This window comes from Lonchura striata, chromosome 5, assembly GCF_046129695.1.
Source record: "Lonchura striata isolate bLonStr1 chromosome 5, bLonStr1.mat, whole genome shotgun sequence".
Taxonomy (NCBI): Eukaryota; Metazoa; Chordata; class Aves; order Passeriformes; family Estrildidae; genus Lonchura; species Lonchura striata.
In genome coordinates, this window is record NC_134607.1 from 29742131 (window position 1) to 29762357 (window position 20227).

Below are 20227 nucleotides of genomic sequence, written 5' to 3' on the forward strand. Positions count from 1 at the left end.
AGGGCATATGAGCAGGGGGTGTTGAATTACAAAACCATTGGCACACACAGTGAGACTCACAGTGAAAACTTTCTCTGCCTGAAAAGTGCTTTTCATGTCAGCAGCAAGCCCTACACTGATTATGATTTTAAAAGCCTGCCTCTTACCTCCATGATTTTTCTTCTTGAAGGATATGAGAAAATTCAGCCTCCAGAGAGGTATCCATGGTGGGGCTCCTAGTTTACAAGGCATGCAGGGAGAAGTCCTGCACCTGGCAGATTGTCCAGTCTCCACTGAGCTGAACAGAGCAGGAAGGGAGCCATGGCCAGGCAGGGAGCCCTGGGATGTTCATCTTCATTGGAAGGCAGAATCTATGGCTGGCATCTCTATTGCAACTTCTTTTTTTTTATTCCCATCTATTCCTCATCCTTGTTAACCTAAGATGACTAAAACACCTCAGATACACTCATAACCATTACTCACAGGCAATCCAGTTTTTAACTCAATCATCCTGTTTAGTCTATTTAGTTTTTCTCTTTCTTTTTGATGATTGATATTTTCTTCACTTCTTATTAAAACACTTCAGTTCCTCAAGAGAAATGCATATATCTCCTATTATATATGCTTTGTTTCTTCACAGTCACTCCTGACAGCAAAAATTAAAAGAAAAAAATCAGGAGCTGTTTAAAATGCTCTCACTCTTTAGAGGAGAGCACCTCAAGCTGACTCAAAAGGATGTTAAAGTGCCTTTGTCTAGTTTGTTGGTATAAGCATTTTGTGGAAAAGAAATTCCATCAGTTGTGCAACTGCCCTTAATTTCTTTTCCACCTAAATTATTTACAAAAGTAATATCTACTTATGTCTAACCTGGATGACCAAAGCCAAGCTTTACTTGACAGAAAACATAGAGATAATCTCTTAAAGATATAGATTCAGTTAAACAAAGTGTTTTACCATATAAAGTAAAACAAACCATTAAAGAAACAGTTAAGTTACATTCACAATATTCTACATATTAATATCTTTTTACTTTAAAAGATTCATGAAGAACTACTACACTGTCTACAGTCTTTTTCCAGTTTCATGCATGAGATTTAGAAAGATGTTTATTTTTAGGAAGAACTGTAACTGTTTCTTTGCAGCTTTCAAAAAAAATAGTGCACCATCAACCTAACTTTTCCTAGTTGTAAAATTGGTACGGTTGTAGCTGATATACAGTTAATTATCTGTTATGCTGAGAGAATGTTCACACAAGTATCACCAGTACAGGCATGAAATTTTGCAATATTTAAGCAACAGCAGCTGCAGCCTGTGGTTGTTGATGTAGTAGTCTATTTTTTTTAGGTGGACAGGGAGGTTGCTGTATACGTGCTCTTAAAAAGCACTGCTCTAAGCTTGAAAGAGTACCCTCTATGTATTTAAATCCAGAATAACTGTCAGCTTTCCCAAAATGAAAAGAAACATGCTCGTGTACCATACCAGCAAGGCTCCACACACTACACATCCTTCTCTCTTTCTTTCCCCTTCTCAAATGCAAAGTTAAGCTTTGCAGCATGCTCTGAACAAATTATCTAAGTTATTTCAAATTAAAAAAAGAATGAATTTTAAAGTTTATAACCTCTCAAAACCCAACAAAACAGGAAAAAAATAACCTCACCACCTTGTCAGCAGCTATCATCTTGGTTACACCAGAATTCCTATTAACATGGAAATTCTAATAGAGTTTGAAATCTACCCAATCGTACCCATATCTTGTATGGGAGACGTCCTTTGTATCAGGGCAGATAAGTTGCATAGGTTTTAAAGATAGCTAGGAAAATAAATCAGTGAAAAGTAATATATCTAAAAATAAAAAAAATAAAAACACTTTCAATATCAGTAGTATCTCCTGTTATTTGGCCAATTGCTTCTGTTTGTTGGATGTTTTAGTTTTAGCTAGTAGCTTGTGTGTCCTACCACTCAGAAAAATCCTCTCCCCCTCTTAATAGTCTAGAAATTAAAGTTTAATGTGAAAAAATATTCTGTTGTCACCTCTCAGATTAGAATGTCAATCCACATTCTTGAGTTTCCACATAATAAAGACTTTTATTTATATAAAAGCAATAAGATGCAGAACACTTTACAACTCCTACAAAAGTGAAGTATAAGCAAAAACATCAATTATGACTTGTACTCATAACTTTACAAAAGCATTTATCAGTCACACTGACTGCATAACTGCAGTTATAACAGTCTCTTGCAAATATATGAAGCTTACTACATATTGCAATATTTTACTTTGCCATCAGCATAAATCCATGTGACTTATTACCTTTTTCTAAAGGTATCTTCTAAACACTAGACTACAGATACCAACAGAAAAGACAGGTGTTAAAAATATTATTAACAAATTTTAAAATTATTAGAAAGATACATCATTTATTGTGTTATTCCATGGCTCCTACTATTGCAACTATATTGCCATTTAAAAATTGAAGTTTTTAAACCTTAATTCAAACAGTTGATTTATTTTATTGGATTGTGCTGTGTTGGCTGCATTTGTAGAATCCAAACTACTGAGCCATCTGCACCACAACTGCTTTCCAAGCTTTGTCTTTGTCAAAATCCTTTAAGGTATTATTGGAAACCTAAAAGTAAACAAATTTAAGATAAATGCAAACATGAAAAAATGTTTTGATTAAAAACTGAAGTTCAAGCAAATAAATACTTGAGAGAAACTAGGAGAATGCAAATCTGAATAGGTACAGCCAGAGCTATTAAAATATTCCATACATGTGTGAATTGTATAGTTTTGTATATTACAGAGATTATATTTAGGATATAAAATATAATAGTGTAAATCTTATAACACTTGAAACATTTGGGTCTAAGAAACTTGGCCAAATTCCTATTTAAAAACTGTTACTTTAGACATGAAGATTTTTTCTAAAATATGACTGAAAGCCTTTGCACCTAAACCTTTAACCCCAAACCTTTAACCCCATAGTGCAACTGAAGCAAGATTTACCTACATACACACAAGCAAAATAAGGTCTTGCCTAAGAACACAGACTTCTGAGAAGCCAAAGGGACTTGCACCTTCACCTACAACATTATTCATGTGTTTAAACACTAAAAGGTAAGCAAAAAATGTTGCTTTTGCAGAGAAAGTGCTCCTTTTAGCATTTAACTCACACCTAATTTCTCAGTGACTCACAAACCAGGAATACTTTTGTGAATAATCTCCAGCAGAGATCTGTTTAGCCATGCCATGACCCATGCTCCAAAACCTGACTTGCAGCAGTGGAAGTGCTGCTGTGCTTCATCTTTTATACAGAACCAGCAAATAAGCAAACCTACACCAACCTACATCCTCAGCAGCCTGAAGGGACATAATTCCAAAGCTTCCATTTTCCATTAGCACCTGTTTACTGACTTGACTGATTCCAGTGTCTGCTCCCAGTGCTTTCTATCCAGTGCTGCACTGAATCTAGCACTCTCCTAGTGCAGTAAACATGAGTTACTCCCTGAGAGTCTTTAAGGATACAGGGTCTAGCTCTGTACAGCAAAGGAAAGCCTAAAGGGTACAGTTTTGTGCCCTATGTCATGCTCAGTTATCATCTAACCAGGAAACTATTATCTCTTGATTACAAAATTAAGTTTCATAGAACAGCTTTTAATTGTGGTCTGAATTAAGATCAGAAATTAAGACCACAAAACATTACCAAAACAAAGTATTTTAAAATAGATATTTTCAAATTTTCTAGTGGATATAAATACAAACCTCTGTTGTTCTGTATTCCTGTTTTTTAACCTGTGATGGTGTCCATGCTGAATCTTGTAGTTTCATTTTTGTCTTGTAATTCACACACTGTATTACAGTTCCAATAGTAAGGCATGCCTGAATTAGCAGCATCAACATCAGAAGCAACAGGAGCACATCATAAGATTGCTGAAAATAGACATATATTGTTAACTACTTGAATAAAATATTTTCTAGTGTTCTCTATACTTTAAAAATTCCTATCTAGATTTTTTAAAAACAAATTATAATTTACTATTCATTTCAGCATAAAGTTTCAACCAAAATTTTAGTGCCTGAGTTTGCTGAAAGTAGAATAGATCTAGAACTTCTAAGAAAATGTTAATTTGGCAAATTATCTTTTCCTCTGGAAAGAGGACAGAATTGAAGAAACTATCCTCTAAAATAGTGCCTTACTGCTGGTTCTGACCTAAGCAATATCACAGCTATGCTTGAATCTGGCTCTGTGCCTTGCTGGCTCTGATCTTGCCTTGCTAACCTGAGTTCCTGGATGACCTTGGATCTGCCTCAGTACTATGGACTTACCTGGCAATCACTGAACCTGGCTACTATGGCTGGACCTGACTTCCTTTACTGTTTTTTGTGGTGCTGTAGGACTGCCCTGCTTTCCCAATGAAGTTACCATTCTTTCGCTGTCTTGCTGTTACCTCCTGCTCCATAGTTTATCATCCTGTGCAGAGCAGCCCACTCTTGTAACCACACACAAAAAGCAGAGTGAGAATGTAAAAAATGCTCTGCAGGGTCACACCAACTCCCTAGACAGTGTAGTCACCTGTCTCCAACATGTGTGACAGGAGAAGCTACTTAAAGAGGGTGTGTGAGCTGTCACCATTCCTGAGGTTCAACAAAGTACACTCCTCCAGAATAATAACAGGATCACATACCCAGAAGTTGATTTTCCAGTCCCTGAGATAGTAATTTAATAAACATTTTCCCTCTTTTCTTCTAAAGTTACAAGACAACTTAGTAACTAGTGGATACTAAGAGTAAACTCTTAAGGACATTGACCAAATGCCCCTAGTGGCTCTTTGAACATCAGGGATTGGCAAACACTGCGAGTAGAGCCCAAGAAAGCTCTTCAGCAAGGCACTGGTAACACTTCATACTGAAATGTTTAAACTTTCCAAACTTTTTCTTCTCTGTCTGAATCCAGATTTTTAATAAATCTGGGTGTAAGCTTACAATCCCAATGATTGGTAAACATCCTAAGAAACAGAAAAATGTACTCTTCAAAGAAACCTAGAATCTTTAATTTAAATACTACAAATTATAAAAGCCTCAAGGAATCTAGCATACTGTATATTATTTTTACTGTGTTTTTAGAATAAAATCCTACCTTTTTAAAACTACCATTTCGGGATGCCAATAGACGCAACATACTTTCAATTATATCATAAGTCAAATAAGAGTTTTTAAATAATTTCTATAACATTTAGTTCAAACTTTATAAAACAGTACCTTGTCTTCATATACTCCTAATTTACTACTACCTTGCTACTGTAACATATAGAGGTTCATTTTTCAATTGTATAAAACTACATACTTTAACAGCAGGTGGATAACTTTTAAAGATGTCAACAACTTGCATGATACTGAAGGATAAGTATGCAGAAGCAGTGAACAACAAAGGAGAGGTAACACTGCTAATGGCAATCAGGACCTCAACCTAAAAAATAAGAAAATAAATGTTAAATAATAATCTAAAAAAATTCACTCTGGTTTGTGAGCTATGTCTCCTTGAAGCAAGCATAACAGAAGTGTGTAAAACTGTTTAAGATTATACATAAAAGACAAATACTAAGAACCATCCACATTTCATGGAGATTCAGAAGCAAACTTTGAATAACCTAAGTTTTCTAGCCAAAACACTGCTGGCTTGTAATTCATATTTCATTCAATGCAGATGATGACATTTTTCTTTTATTTTACAAGTGCCTTCCATATCCACATAGAGGAAGTAATACCTAATCTGGAGAGCCAGTATAGAAGTCACCATTTATTCTTCAATTTGTATGAAATAATGAGAATTAACAACAGATATTGCAGACTTGCAACCTAAAAAATCTTATGCAAATAAATTTGAGCACCCTGAGGTAAATTTAATGCCAATAGCAGCCAAGTTTCATTCAAATATCACCCCTATAGGATTATATTCTGATTTCAATTGTGATTTTGCCTCATTACCCACTTTAATATGGTCACATGACTATTACTTAGATATTTTAATAAGCCTTAACTACACATCTATAACACTCAAGGAATAAATGCACTCTACTGAATATTATTAGTTCTTGTTGCTAATCACAAAGATGAAGAATTTGTTTAAAATAGGTTCTAGGTCCAGCACAGCCTGCACATCTTTCTTCCAGAAACCACAACTGATAATGAAAGAAAAAGGAAACCTCATCTCAGGAGCTTGAGAGCTGTTCTTGGCATACCATATGTGGCACGTCATTTTTCTACAGTAATGTCTTTTCCCAAGAAATTGCTACAAAATATCCAAAAAACAGAAACAAACAAACAAACTCTTCAAGTTATTTTCTAGAACATTAAGCCTCCAAAGGACCTACAAGAGTTATTTTAAGGGATATCAGCTAACACTCCTGCTACATATTTGTCACATTTTTAGAAGCAGCTAAAAACAAGTGAGCAAAGAGTGCCCACTATCAGGCAGATTTTCTTAGCATTATTCCACTCTAATGAAAAAGTCCAAGAATTTTACATACTTACCAGACATTTACTTGGATATTCAGCAGCTACATGACTTGCGATAGCACTTGGAAAGCACTAAACAAAAGAGTGTAACAAACTAAGTATTTATTGACTTGAAAATTACAAAAATTACAATTATAATAGTAATTCCCACTATTCACAGCTTTTTTTCTCTTTTGTGAATTTTGAATGCTGAAAAGCTTGTTTATAAACTTTTTCCACTTCATGCAAAGGAATTTTACAGACACATATATAAGCCTAGTGGTCATTGTCTTCTTTCTCAATCAGTTCCTTCGTGGCAAGCAGGGTGGCAAAATATCATTTATGAATCCACTACTCCTGAGTACAGGCTGTCATTAGGGATAAGAGTTACCAACCACAGTCTCAGACTTTTAAAACAGGTAAAACTGAGAGGTTTCTAAGGATTCTACCATGCTAAAACTAAACCAAACCTTTTCTTTTGCAGCCTGAAATATTCTAAAATCTATGACTTTTTTTGACAGAACACCTAACTTCTAACACCCATTTCCATTTTATTCAATTAAGGATTGAGAATGTATTAGAATACTTTACTGAAGTACTTCAAACCAAAACAGATAAAAAAATATTGCATAAATACATTAAGTAATTTGAAGTTCTAATTCATTTGATAAGCAGCAATTCCCAAACAGTATTAGAGCCAAATAAATACTCTAATGGGGAGAAGAAAAGTGAAAAAAAATTGAATAAAAAATTTTTTTTTTAAAGAGTAGCTTCTATTTGAACTACTTACAGCAACTAAGATCCAAAAGAATGTTACTGAGAGGTATGGACCTGAGACAAGAACATCCATATTCAAAGCAATTATTCCACCAAATACTGATGAAATTCCAATAATCACCTCAATTACCTAAAACCAGTAAGAGCACACAAATTATTAATAATGTATTTGAACACTAAAGTTCCTACTTGCGTATAGAAAAGACCTCACTGGAAAGAATAAATTGCATTTATGCTACTAGTAAGGCATAAAGTCTATGTTTTCCATATCTAAAATATGGCAAAACACTAGCTAGCTTAAGTGAAAACAAGATCAAATTCATTATACATATTTATGCTTTCATTTATTAACTCCCCCAAACAATAGTTAAGTAAGTTTACACTATTTATCCTTAAGTTATTAAGTAGGCTCCTTCCCATAATCTTGCAATCTTCTAGAAGGAAATACTTTACTATTTATCTCTCTCATTTTTTTTCTTTATTCTTTCAGTTCTTAACTACAGTGATCTCTTCCTGGTTTTAAAGAACCTCAGCACTTACAATGATGAAGTAATAAATTGATTGAATGAAACAATGCTTTTCTTACTGAGTATGACTTCAGAATTCGAGCAGGAAAGCTGACATTGCTCAAAACAATGGCACTGTCATGTGCAGCATTCTAGAGGGGAATAAAAAATCATTATAAAAAATATAGAAAGCAATACATTTCTTTCTAGTATCTTGTACAACTTCTTTCGGGTCCTAATGGTGGTATGTAATATCTGGTTGGCCCAGAAGAGGTGACAGTGACACATCACAGTGTCTTCCAGGGTCAGACAACAGCAATTACATTAAAACCAAATTAATTAATACCAGATAAGCTGTTCCATAGCCACCATTCAATAATGAAATATTTTCATCTTGTCTCGGTTTTCCACCTTCAAAGAATATACTTTCTTCTTGAGCCTTCAGATTTTACAGAAGTGGATCAATGGGAGCCAAAGGAGAACAGGTGCACTACACAACTTTATCAATCAGTATTTCCAATGGCATATTGTGTTTGCTTCATTCTAAAAGTACTGTTGTAGAAAAAACTAGTGTGGGGTTTGAGAAAGCACTTGTGAATAGAGAAAATTTTATCAAGAGCCCCAAATCCTGAAGCCAAGAGTCATTGTGCAGATACCACCAAATTGTCATACAAGCCAAATACTTCCTCTATAGCAGGCTTCAAAAAGATATTGCTTGCATACATATAAGTTATAGTACTCCAATGTTTCAAACATCAAGCCTCATTCTACAAACAGAAATAAAACATTTGCCATGCCCATTCGTGAGCTATTCAAAGAACTCTGTGCTGTATAATTTTCAACAGGTAATTTTGCAGAGGGGTCGTAGCACTTTTAAAAGATAGATGAAGAAATAACTGCTTAGTATTATACTTTTATTTGTAGTTCAAATATAGCCTTAGCATGCAAGGTATTGCCAATAAATTTTCAGCATATGTAATACAGGAAAATAGAGACTTTTTTAACATGAACAATCCTTAAGGGTACCTACTTTCTTTCTTGTGCAGCAGTCTTCAGTAGACCTAGCTGAAATGATTACAGTAGTTGCCATGAAGATTTCCAGCAGAATAAGTAGAATCAAGTTGAAATTTATCTGTCAGTAAAATCCCAGACATTTAAATTAGTTATGTCTTCCATATTAAAAATAAAACAAGGGGCTCAGTCTAGCATGATTAGGCAGGTTTTCCAGTTTCTGTTAGATTTAGACACATCTACTGATTACACACTTTGTTATCTATTTTCTGGGCTCTTGGCAAACTTCAAAACCATTATTCTCAGAATGCCTAACCTAAGAAAGAAACCTTTACTTCATTTATGGAAATATTTTTTTAGTACTGTCTTCCAGAAGAGGAGCTTATGATAAGGGAATGTTTGTTGAGTACATTTGCATTTTGCATGCCCTTCTATGTGAACCCAGAACACTGCAGCAACTAATGGAAGATTCTCAGGGGAAGGAGGGCCACAGGTCACAACTCCTAGGTTGCAATCCCAAACTGTGCTACCATATTGGATGCTGAACCAAACACAAACCAAAGAACTGCACCAAGGATCCCAGTTCTGTGCCCTGCTTAGTGCTGGTAAAGCATTCACAGACACTCTTCATGGGTTCATGACTCTTGCAGACTACACTGCAAAAACATGGATGCTGCCATTGCTCATATTCAAGAGACAAATAAGGGAATGCAATACTTAATGTTGCTCTTTCTTTTCCTTATTATTCCCATGAAAAGAGGTAGATACCTACACTACATGGATTGAATCATCTCCTAGAGGCACACAAGTTAGGAAGAGTGGATCTCCCTTTCTTGTCTTCAAAAGCACCATGTTAATCCATCAACAGCCCAAAAAAACATCTGGCAGTCAGTCAGGTCACTGGGGCAAAGTACCAAAAGCATAGGAAGAACTGACACCATTCCAAACCTATACAATTGATGCAAACCATTGTTCTACAACTTAGAGCAGAATTATATTGTTTCCTCATGTCAGACCTGCTTTGTTGATGATGAAATCTCTGTCTTTCTCTGGCACTCTGACACATATCTTTGCAGCACGTGTTTTTTGAAAATAGTATTAAGTGGCAGATGAGGAGACTTTTTTGGATGCTGAAATTCACTTTTGCTTAGGAAATTATATTTGTAACTATGTGCTTTGCTGTACCCAACAGATTGTATAGTTGTACTAACTCTGCAAACAGCGATAAATGTCATTGTGGTAAACTAGAAAACGTGCTACAATGAAGAACACAGGAATTGTTAGGCAAAAGAAGAAGTTCAAATGTGTGGCCTGTAGAACAATTTAATCCAGATTATAAATTCCCATGATTTAGATATGCTTTGACACAGTGCCAATACTGATAGAAGCTGGCAAGGCTACATGTCACACTTGGCAGTGAAGTGTCAAGTAGATGCACAAGTTTGAGTCCAGAAGCACTGTAACTAAACTGATGGACTATCTCACTTAGTCTAAGGTACAAAAAGTAAATAACAAAAATTGAAAAAGTAAGAGTAAATAAATTAGATTATTGTGAATATTATTGCAGGTAACTAACACTGGCAAAGAGAAATGTAAAGTTACTGCTGTATGATGTCTCCTCACAGACCAAGCAGGAATACTGGGATATTGGCAGCAAAATAATGACATGTGATCTCCAGCCACCTAATGTCCTCCCCGCCTTGTTTTTTTAACACAGATAAATGTATCATCATTAGTAATTTATTTAGTAACTTACATTTATAGCTGATGGATTGAGGACAAGTTTGCATCCAAACCAAATTAAACATGTTGTTGTAACAGCAAATGTAGAGACAAATAGAATCTGAAAATTTGGTATCTGAAAAACAGTTTCAGAATGAGTTTCTCTCTTATTTTAAACAGAGGGGGAATATGAACACACATATAGATATATATAAATAGATGATACAGATAGATAGAGAGAGATACATAAAATTGACAATAAAGTTTCATACTTACCACATTAATTTTATTCCTTGCTATAGCAAAGCTCACAACTGCAGAAGGAATACACTAGGGAAATTAAAAGAGAAGACTAGTGGGATCTTCTGCACAATGAATTTAATATATTCTTATATATATATTAAATTATTAGATGCATTTTATGTGTCTGTATTCATATTCAGTACACTTAGACAACCAGAATATCAGAAACTCTGAAGAAAATGTTTCACTTGACCGAACTCATTAATCACAAGAAGTGTCTGAGAATTACAAGTTCAAATATACCTTCCATATCCCTCAGTTTTGCCTAACTACCAAGCATGATGTGATGAGTAAAAGAAAGAAAGTCTTTCATGAGGTATTTCATGTCTTTGTTAGCTTAAATTAACTCTAGAAGGCCTGAGATCCTTGAGCAGGAGAAAACAGTGCTAACTCCCAAACTGGGCCTGCACATTCTTTAAACAGACATCATCCTCTTTGAGTCAGCTAAAATTTGCCCAATCTCAAAACAGTTCTGAGGAACCTTAGGAAAATCTGCTGATTCAAGACACACTTGGAAAATTGTGCCTAGGATATCCACTCTGTTCACTGGGAACTGTTTCCCTACTTGAGGTCAAAGATAAATGGAAAAGTCTTGCACAAATGAAAAGTCTCACAAAGTAATTTTTCTATCTCTTAGCTGTTTCCCACTACAACAGACATGGCTCCATTATAGATCCAACTGTATTCTACACAAATGACTACTAAAATTATAATAAAAGTGTTCTTTTGTTAAATAATGAATCATGCAATAAATGAATTTCTAATTCTCTTCCCACACACCTGAACACTAATGGCTTAACAATGGAACACTATAAAAAGATTAATACTGATAGGCAAAATTCTTGGCAGCACTTCCTCAACATCTAAGTGACCTTTAGTGAACATAACTGAAACATTCTTGTATGTCCTGGATACACAGGAGTCCCTAGAACACTGCAGGACTATGTTTAGGCAACTGAATGCAAGTACTAGTCCAGATGGTGAAAGTCTAGAGAGCAATTCAGCTTCAGGCTAAACAAGACACTTGGTGGCCAGCTGGCTCCACATCTCTCCAGGCTCTTCCAACTGCACTATGCCATTATCTGCAGTAGGAGCTCTAACACTTTCCTCACACACAGACACCAAACATACACACGTTCAAACCCAACATGATAACCTCCTGCATCCAAAGAGCTACCAGGTCTTTGGAAATTTTTAAACATGAAGTTCAAAGAGTCAAGACCAGGGGCAGAGAAAGAGACATCTCAGTAACAAACTCTAATATTGCAGAGAATAAGGTATCTGTGAGGATACTGACTTAAAAAACTCCAACTTTAACACCTTTAGTAAAAACTCGTGATAACTCATTCACAGAGCAACTCCTGGGACTTGTTTGTTTCAAGTAAAGCAATAATCTTGGACCTAACTTAAAAACAAATATATATATAAGTCCAGTTGAGAAAATAACAATGACAGAATACTGCCATAAACAAAGCAAGTACATGAGACTTATTAATATCTAAAGCACAAAATAATATATAATACAGTAAACATATATACGCCCCCCTAAAAATATAGAAAAAATTATTGGCCTCTGGAGAATGCCAGCCATCTTTAAGGCATACTTTACTAATAAAATAATAATATGCAAGAGAACTTTATTCTGCTTCGGTACTTGGATATTATGGCAAAATAAACTTAAAAATTAACACTTTGAAATATAATATAAAATACATCTTGATAGCATATAGACAGAAAACTTTCCAAATACATAGCAACAATTTTTTTCTTAAAATCAAGCACAGAAAAACTGTTCAGCAGATTAATATTGCATGCCAGTAGTGAGCTGATTAACAAAAATGGTAACACAAACCCAGTTGTCTTTATGACAAGTTATTCCTTTAACCATGCAATGAAAATCAATTTAATGAACTGTTAAATATAGTTAAATCTTCCAGGAAGAAAAGCAGTAGAAAAATACAGACAGAATAAAAGACATAAACCCACAAAAATTGTTTACTATTGCATTTGCTGTCAAACAGCCACAGCAAATAATTAAGAATGCTTACTGAACCTGCTGCACAACGTAAATAATCCATTTCAGATGGAAAAATATTTCCCAGATATAGTGAAAATCCAGAAGTAATAAGGAGGCAAGTCTGCAAAGCAACAAATAAAATAAATGTATATGAATAAAACTGTATTTTTAAAGAACTAGTCAGTAATCAATTCCTTTCAAATTGAGCTACTTTTAAGAATGCAGTTTTTGTGTGAATAAATTTAAAGAAAAATATCAAAATATGCTGACTTCTGAAGATATTTTGCTGGTTATCAGGACCTAATAATGAACAATGTTCATGTTTAAATCAAGAATTTTGTCCTGACCTGGCAAGCATCTCAATAAAATAGTCAAAAGGTAACTGTAGTGTTTAGTGGTAAAAATGTTTCAGAAACCTCAGATATGTCTCTACTTTGCATTCCTTGCTTGACTCCACCAACATTCATTATGCATATGGGCAGCTGAGCAATTGCCAACTAGAACACAGCAGTAAAAATAGAACTGAAGTTTCTTTAATAAGGTTTCACTAATTAAGTTTCTTCCACTATATTCCTGAGTCACTCCAAATTCTCTTCCTGCTTTCATTCAACAGCACATCCAAAAATGTTCAACTGCTCCTCTTACCTTAATAAGTCTCTTGTTTATTCCATAACTACCACAGTTACACACTCTGCAATAAGCGATTAGTGTCTTCTATTAACATTATTTTGTTTTTCCTTGTCATTCCTCTGAGTAAGCATTTCTTTGAAGGGGCTGGGAAAGGTAAGAGACAGAATGGCTCTTTTGCTTTATTTGGGTATTTTTTTAATGTTAGAAAATTATTGGGGGTCTTTAAATTAAAAAGTCCTTTTAAAAAGTCCTTTAAAAAAAGACAGAAAATAAGGAAAGCATATGTGCATGTATAAACACACACACAGAGAATTTTGGCAGACTGGAGGAACAATCTATGGAACCATGAGTTGAAATTGTGCTTGATGCTCATCAAATTGTTTCTGCACAAAACCAGTCCATCAGCCGCTTTGATGTCACTCTACAGTTTGCAACTGCTCCCTGAAGTAGACTGTTCACTGTGACTTACAATGCTCAGCATACAGACTTTCTCTTCTGGACACTGTCTTTCAGAAGGGTTGATAGAAACTAAACACTTGGGAGAAAAATCTAATTAGAATTTAATCTAAGAGTTTATTTATAAAACTGCACTTTCATTTTTCCATGAAATTCATTCTTCTTGGTAATATGACTTCAGCAAATGATCATTAAACATTATTATCTCCAAAAATTTACAACTACTCAGTAAATTACAGACAGTCGTTATTTTGGACAATTAAGTTTGAGAAAATTTAATGCAAATAAAGTCAGCACTTCTTTTGCTCTCTTTTCATGTGACAGTACATCTGAAAGGAAATCCAAACCTTGCAGTTTGTCCAAAAGGAAAAAATGCTCAGCTGTTTCCACAAAAATAAGGCAATATTTTTATTCACTGTGCAAAAACAAGCAATTACCACATTAACAGTGAGACAATCTTAGTTCTTAATAAAAAGTACGCATCAAAACACACGAGCTGACAGAAAAAGATCAAATTCTAATTGCTATAATTAAGTTTAATTAACTTGTCTTAGAACATGGAGAAGCATATGATGTACACACAAGATGAGCATCCTGTGATTCTAGCAATGAACACAAAAATTCAAATCACTGTGTTGTTCATGTAAGAAACACAAGTGTATACCTCACTACATTTACGATTATACCAAATAATTAAGTGGCCCTAATAGATGAATGTGGCAATCAAGTTGCATATGAATGTGGCATATTTTTAATGCCAAAATGCTATCATGGCAGCCACAGTACATTTAATAGAAATATTTTTTAAAGAATGCATATGGTCTGCATACTTTATGTACTCTATCAAAGGCACTGCTTATACATACACCTGGGCTGATATTTACTTATATGATTAATATTAATGATAAAAATAAGCCTTCCTATACCATCTCTGATTAGTGAAAAAACAGTCAAAGAATACCAGCAGTTAATAAATTGCTACATTCCAGATTTGCTAAATATGTTTATATTTTTACAGATTTCTTTTCAATACTATCAGTGATGAAATTCTTAGTCTTCAAAGGATATCAAACAGAGCACATTGCTAGGCACTAAGGCCTCACCTGTATTTTTAAATTTGCCACAATTTAAAGTACTTACTCCCATCAGCAAAGAAAATATCCATGTTTTGTAACTAAAGCAAGGATGCAGCCTCTTTGACAGCTGAAGATCACTGGATTTGATATCTGGTATATAATTTCCATTCTCTTGTTTTCCACGCTCCAAAGTTGGCATCCTGTCATAGCTAAATTCTTCTCTGTAACCTTCTTCCCTGGTCATAACACTTCACAAAGACAATTAAATAATAATAATGCAAATTACAAAGAAAGAGAAAAAAATATAATTTAGATCCTTCATATACTTAGATCAGTGTTCAACTAACTTTTTGTATATTCAGGACAAAATAAATAAACATGATGTTTAGCTACTGGATGTATTTACATTTCAAAATATATAAATTTTCTAACAACTTACTTGCACACCTTAACTAAATTTCATGCTACAGCCACAATTCATACTAACATAGTATAAGTACCAACAAATTTAAAGTTCGTGATAAAAGTCTATGATACCTCAGTAAGTTTTTATTTCCAGATCTACAAACCAGTTTTAGAGGTTTTTAGTTACTGCATACTTCTATAACCAAAGCCTTTTTCTTTTTCACTCTAGGACAGCAAAGAAAATCAAACAGGTTTCAATATAAATTCCATTTGAGTTCAACACTTTTTATCAGCTGTCTGAAATGACAGACTTCCCTATGAGTTCCATGAACACGCATACCCACAATAACTCAGCTACAGCAAACTGTTTCTAATTTACCCAGTATCAACCATTTCTCTTGTTCATTTCATCCTTTTTTGTTTACCTCACTGCTTGCCAATCTGTTAAAATACCATGAGGAGTATCTTATATTAGAATTAAGTTACTGTAGATTTTTCAACAGTTAAAAACCTGCGTGCTTACCTTCCACTGAAAAGTTAACTGTCAGTTTAAAACAGCCCTGTGAACACAGCTGCCTGTACACTTTGTGATATTCTCACCGTTCAGTGAGTCATGCCGGCTTTGAAAAGTTCTCCCTTACACTTTGGCTTTCAACAACATCTATTCAGATATGGAACAAAAGCACAGCAAGAACTTCAGTTAAGCCAGGGAACAGGAAAATGCCTCCTGAATTTTAATTAACAGAACACACTAGAAAATGACTGTACTACATCTCATAGGGCTGCTTCCAAACCAGACCAACAAATTAAAAGTTTCATGTCTCTTTTTTATTTGAGTACTAGCCCTTACTTAGCATCTTAAATAAGAGCTTCCTCACTTTTCCACTTCTATCATAATACCCACTGATCACAATATCTAACAAGCCTTGTTTCAAAAGAGCAAAATGTAATTACAATGCAATATTCTCCTAGAAAAAAAGCTACAGATAGAAGTTCAAGTATTACAGTATCTCAGCAAGATGGGAAGCTCAAAAGTTATAGGTTAGAAATCCATCAAGATTATTATTTTCACTGTAGAACACTTCTCTTTTTCCACTAACCCCAGTCTTCTGGAGTGTTCAGATAAACCCAGCACATTTCAACAATGCCGTCATTTGCACTTACAGAACGCCCGGATGACTAAACAACATATTTTCAGCCTAGCAGGCAGCAGTGACATGCAATGGCCAGCGTACATTGGATCCAGTCCTCCTGCTTATTAAGCAATGAAAAGGGGGAAAAAAAGGACGTTTTTATCTGGAAGATGTTGGCACCTTGACAGCTACAGCAATGACAGGGTCTTTTGTCTAAACTTTAAACACTCTTGTAACCAAGACACAATTAAATCTTCAGTATTCTGAAGGGCATCACCTTCAAAGTATGCTAGAAAAACTTTTGAACAGCAGAACTTCTCAGTTTAACCAGAGTAGATTTTCCTTTTTTCATAATGTCAGTCAATACTGAAATAATATTAAAATGTTACAGTTCTTTTAATAGATTTAAACAGAGGAATTAGTACATCATACACAGCAATAGACACATCTGTAAACTGTGCTAGAAAAGAGGGGAAAAAAGATTGTACAGTCAAGCAGAACTTTCTGAAGTAATTAAGCCCTACTGTTCCTCTGCTCATGAAAGAAACACTGCACAACTATTTCCATTATCTGTAACTTTCCAAAGACCGTGGTTTAATGAAAAATGGGTATTGCTTACCTGACAGCTCTTTCAGTGAATACTAGGAACTGTTTGACGCAAATTACCATAGACACAAAACACAACCATATTTTAACCCTTTTGATCAGTTTAGGGAGAAGATTTATGGGGTTTTTTTGGTGGCTTTTTTTTTACACAAAATTGTTGAGATATTCAGGTATTTACTTGATCTAATCTCTTTGAATAAAAAAGAATTTATAAAGTCTTGCACCACTGACCAGAGCAAGGTTCAAACCCTAGAACAACTTGTTCACAGTTCCAAGTGTTTCAGCCAGTATTGCATCTGAAAGTTCCCTCTCTCAAGCATGGTTATACAGTGTTTTCTCAGGTTATTGTGAAATTCCTCCTACCCCCTTTCCTGTGTACTTCTCAGTATTTCCCATTTCCCTTTTGCATAGAGGTTCATTTCATAATTAATGCATCCTCTGCAATTGGCATCAACAAAAACATCAAGAAAAAACACATACATTTCAAAGTTCAATTTCTAAAATTTTCTGTGACCCTTATTTTAGGTTCCCTTCATCTCATGTTCCTGATTCCAGAAAAAGTCTCTTTTTTGTGCAAGTCCAGAACCCAGGTCGTTGACTAAGACCTTCTAATACTAGATAAGGTAAAAATGTGCTGTAGAAAGAGAGTCCTCCTAATTCTAAAGAATGCATAGGAATTTTACACAAAGAGTGCAGAAAGTATATCAATTCCAACACAACATGAAAAGCTTCTGAAAAGGATTTACAAATTAAGTGTTTTAAGTTAGGCCAAAAGGTATCAAGGGATGACAATTAAATCAAATCATGATCAGCTATGAATAACTACATACTTCCACCACAGGACTGACCACTGAATAAATTCAGCTGCCTGAAGCAGTTACAGCATATACTTACTTGGTCATTGCACACAGACTGTGTGCACTGCAAGCATCCCCTACAGTAATGACAAAAGATAAAAAACAGATTACCAGTTATAATTCAAGTGTCAAGGGATAATGTGACAAAAAGGTACATAAACTTGTCAGAGTCCTACTTTTGCTATCAAGGACTAAGGAAAAAGCATTCTGTCCTGGGACACATTCCCTAGCCCTGAAAAAAGGTTCACACACACATTCCAAAATTGGAATATAAACCGTACCTGAAGCTCTGGTGAAGTTTACATTTATCATCCTGACCAACTCTTCAATTTTCTGATGAGTTAATAGCTGTACTACACCTGTGTTTTTTTCACACAATATTTAATTATGCTACTTTAGCTAATTACCTGTATTCCTTGTTGTGTATTTTCTCCTCTTTTAAAACCAGCTCTTTGACATATTTTGTTTCTCTGTAGCTGATTCCTCAGTCCATGTTTCCTAGTTCATGTCTTGGGGCATGTATTGAACCAAGATGAAAATGTAGATCAAATAGTTTCAAATTGATGCCTTGCTCCTCTAGAATAACATTTGTTCCTCCATGATAATACAAACTTCTTTGGATTTAGTCCTTTGTGTAAACCATTATCCTCTCCAGAAACACAATCTCTTCATCCACCTCATTTTTGCCAACTAACAGTTCCCTGCCAGCACTCCCACTGGAAACTCAGTGGAAGAAAACAGGAGTTAAAATTCTTTAAATCAGTGTATCCAAAAGAGGCTAACACTGTCTCAGCACTTTTCTAAAAACAGTACTGACTACAGACACTCACATGTTTCTCCTTCCCATGGCATCATCTCAGTTACTTCAAAATTAGACACTGGAACCTGTGTGCAGTTACTGGCAACCAGAATTTATTCTACTCTAGGAATTGTATAGAACTGTACGAAAGTGTTAAACCATCTGAAATTCATTCCTAGCCCTTCTTTGCCTAAATAATGCTGAGTGGACCATACAGCTAGAAACTAAAATGCTGCTTCAGTCACACAACTTAGGCAGTGCATTTTGTGATTTCTACCAAAAAAAGTGCACACTGCTCTGCTCAACCTCCTGTAACAGCTTTTATATGGCAGCTCCTATTTAAACTACTGGGATGCTGAGCTTGTCAACTCAAAAAAAGCTCTGCTCTTTGAAAAAGGATTTGTTGAACAAATTGCACAGAGGCCTTACGCAAGATATTGGAACTGCACTGTGTGAAGAGAACTGGTAAAAATACAGAGATAGTAACTACAGGTATAGTAACTGCAGAGATACTAACTGTCTAGAACTACAGAGATAGCAAGTCAGTAAATTTGTATTTCCTCAGGCTCTACAGCAGCTCCTTCATTAATGATATCAAGTCAAAAACACCTTTTTCCTGTTAGACAAGTTTCTCATGTTCTAGAGTATTGGAAATGCAGGCGAACCCAACAGGAAGAAATGATGATGTTGGACTCAATTTAGGTTGAATTATTTCTTTATTATAACTATGTTAAAACACATTAATATACTATATAAAAGGAGGATACTAAAATTTATTTTATTATTATTTTCTCTGACTCTAACTCTCACATAACTCGTGACCCTCTCTTGAGAGTCCAGACACAGGTGGATTGGATTGGCCATCAGGCTCAAACAGTCCTCACCAGAATCCAATCAAGCACTCACTCCAGGTAAACAATTCTCCAAACACATTCCACATAGGAAAAACAAGCAGCAGAAATTGTTTTCTCTTTCATTTCTCTTGTGGACCTCTATGAAAAATCTTGAGAGGGAGAGAAATGTGCTTGCCACACTAGAGTTTATCGTATAATTTTGAAACTGGCTGCTACTGAGAGCATCACGATCCATCAATACGTCAGGTGCAGACTCTTCCAACCCACTCCGTTTCACCACGCTGGAGGGCCTCCGTGCCTGGTTTATTCCCAGAGCCACGGAGAGCTCCAGCCCAGGGCAGGTGACAGCCCGTCCGCGAGGTCTCCCTGGTTCGGGCGTCTCGTCACAGACACGCTGTCATACACCACGGCCGCAACTTCAGACAGCGCCACCAGCAAGCAAGAAGCTGCCCGCACCCTTTTCCTTTAAGCCCTTCCGCGGTAGCCCGCTGCGCCTCCCCGTTTGCCGGGCCGCCGCCCGCTGAGGCCGCGGGCTCTTCCCGCCGCCGGGGCAGCCCCTGCGCGGGCCCGCGGGCGCTCCCGCGGCGTGCGCCCGGCCCC

General features: G+C 35.6%; 1 protein-coding gene across 1 annotated transcript; it reads right to left on the reverse strand.

Moving 5' to 3' along the window:
* Positions 1-2044: 2044 nt before the first annotated feature.
* On the reverse strand, positions 2045-16003 carry MLC1 (modulator of VRAC current 1). Its single transcript, XM_021555225.2, has 12 exons — positions 15902-16003; positions 15038-15221; positions 12843-12932; positions 10768-10821; positions 10526-10627; positions 8789-8890; positions 7839-7910; positions 7266-7382; positions 6512-6568; positions 5325-5447; positions 3743-3910; positions 2045-2606 (listed from the first exon to the last, which is right to left on the reverse strand). Exons 2-12 carry the CDS (start codon positions 15215-15217, stop codon positions 2532-2534), a joined length of 1140 nt encoding a protein of 379 aa, XP_021410900.1. The 5' UTR covers positions 15218-15221; positions 15902-16003; the 3' UTR covers positions 2045-2531.
* Positions 16004-20227: the final 4224 nt, after the last annotated feature.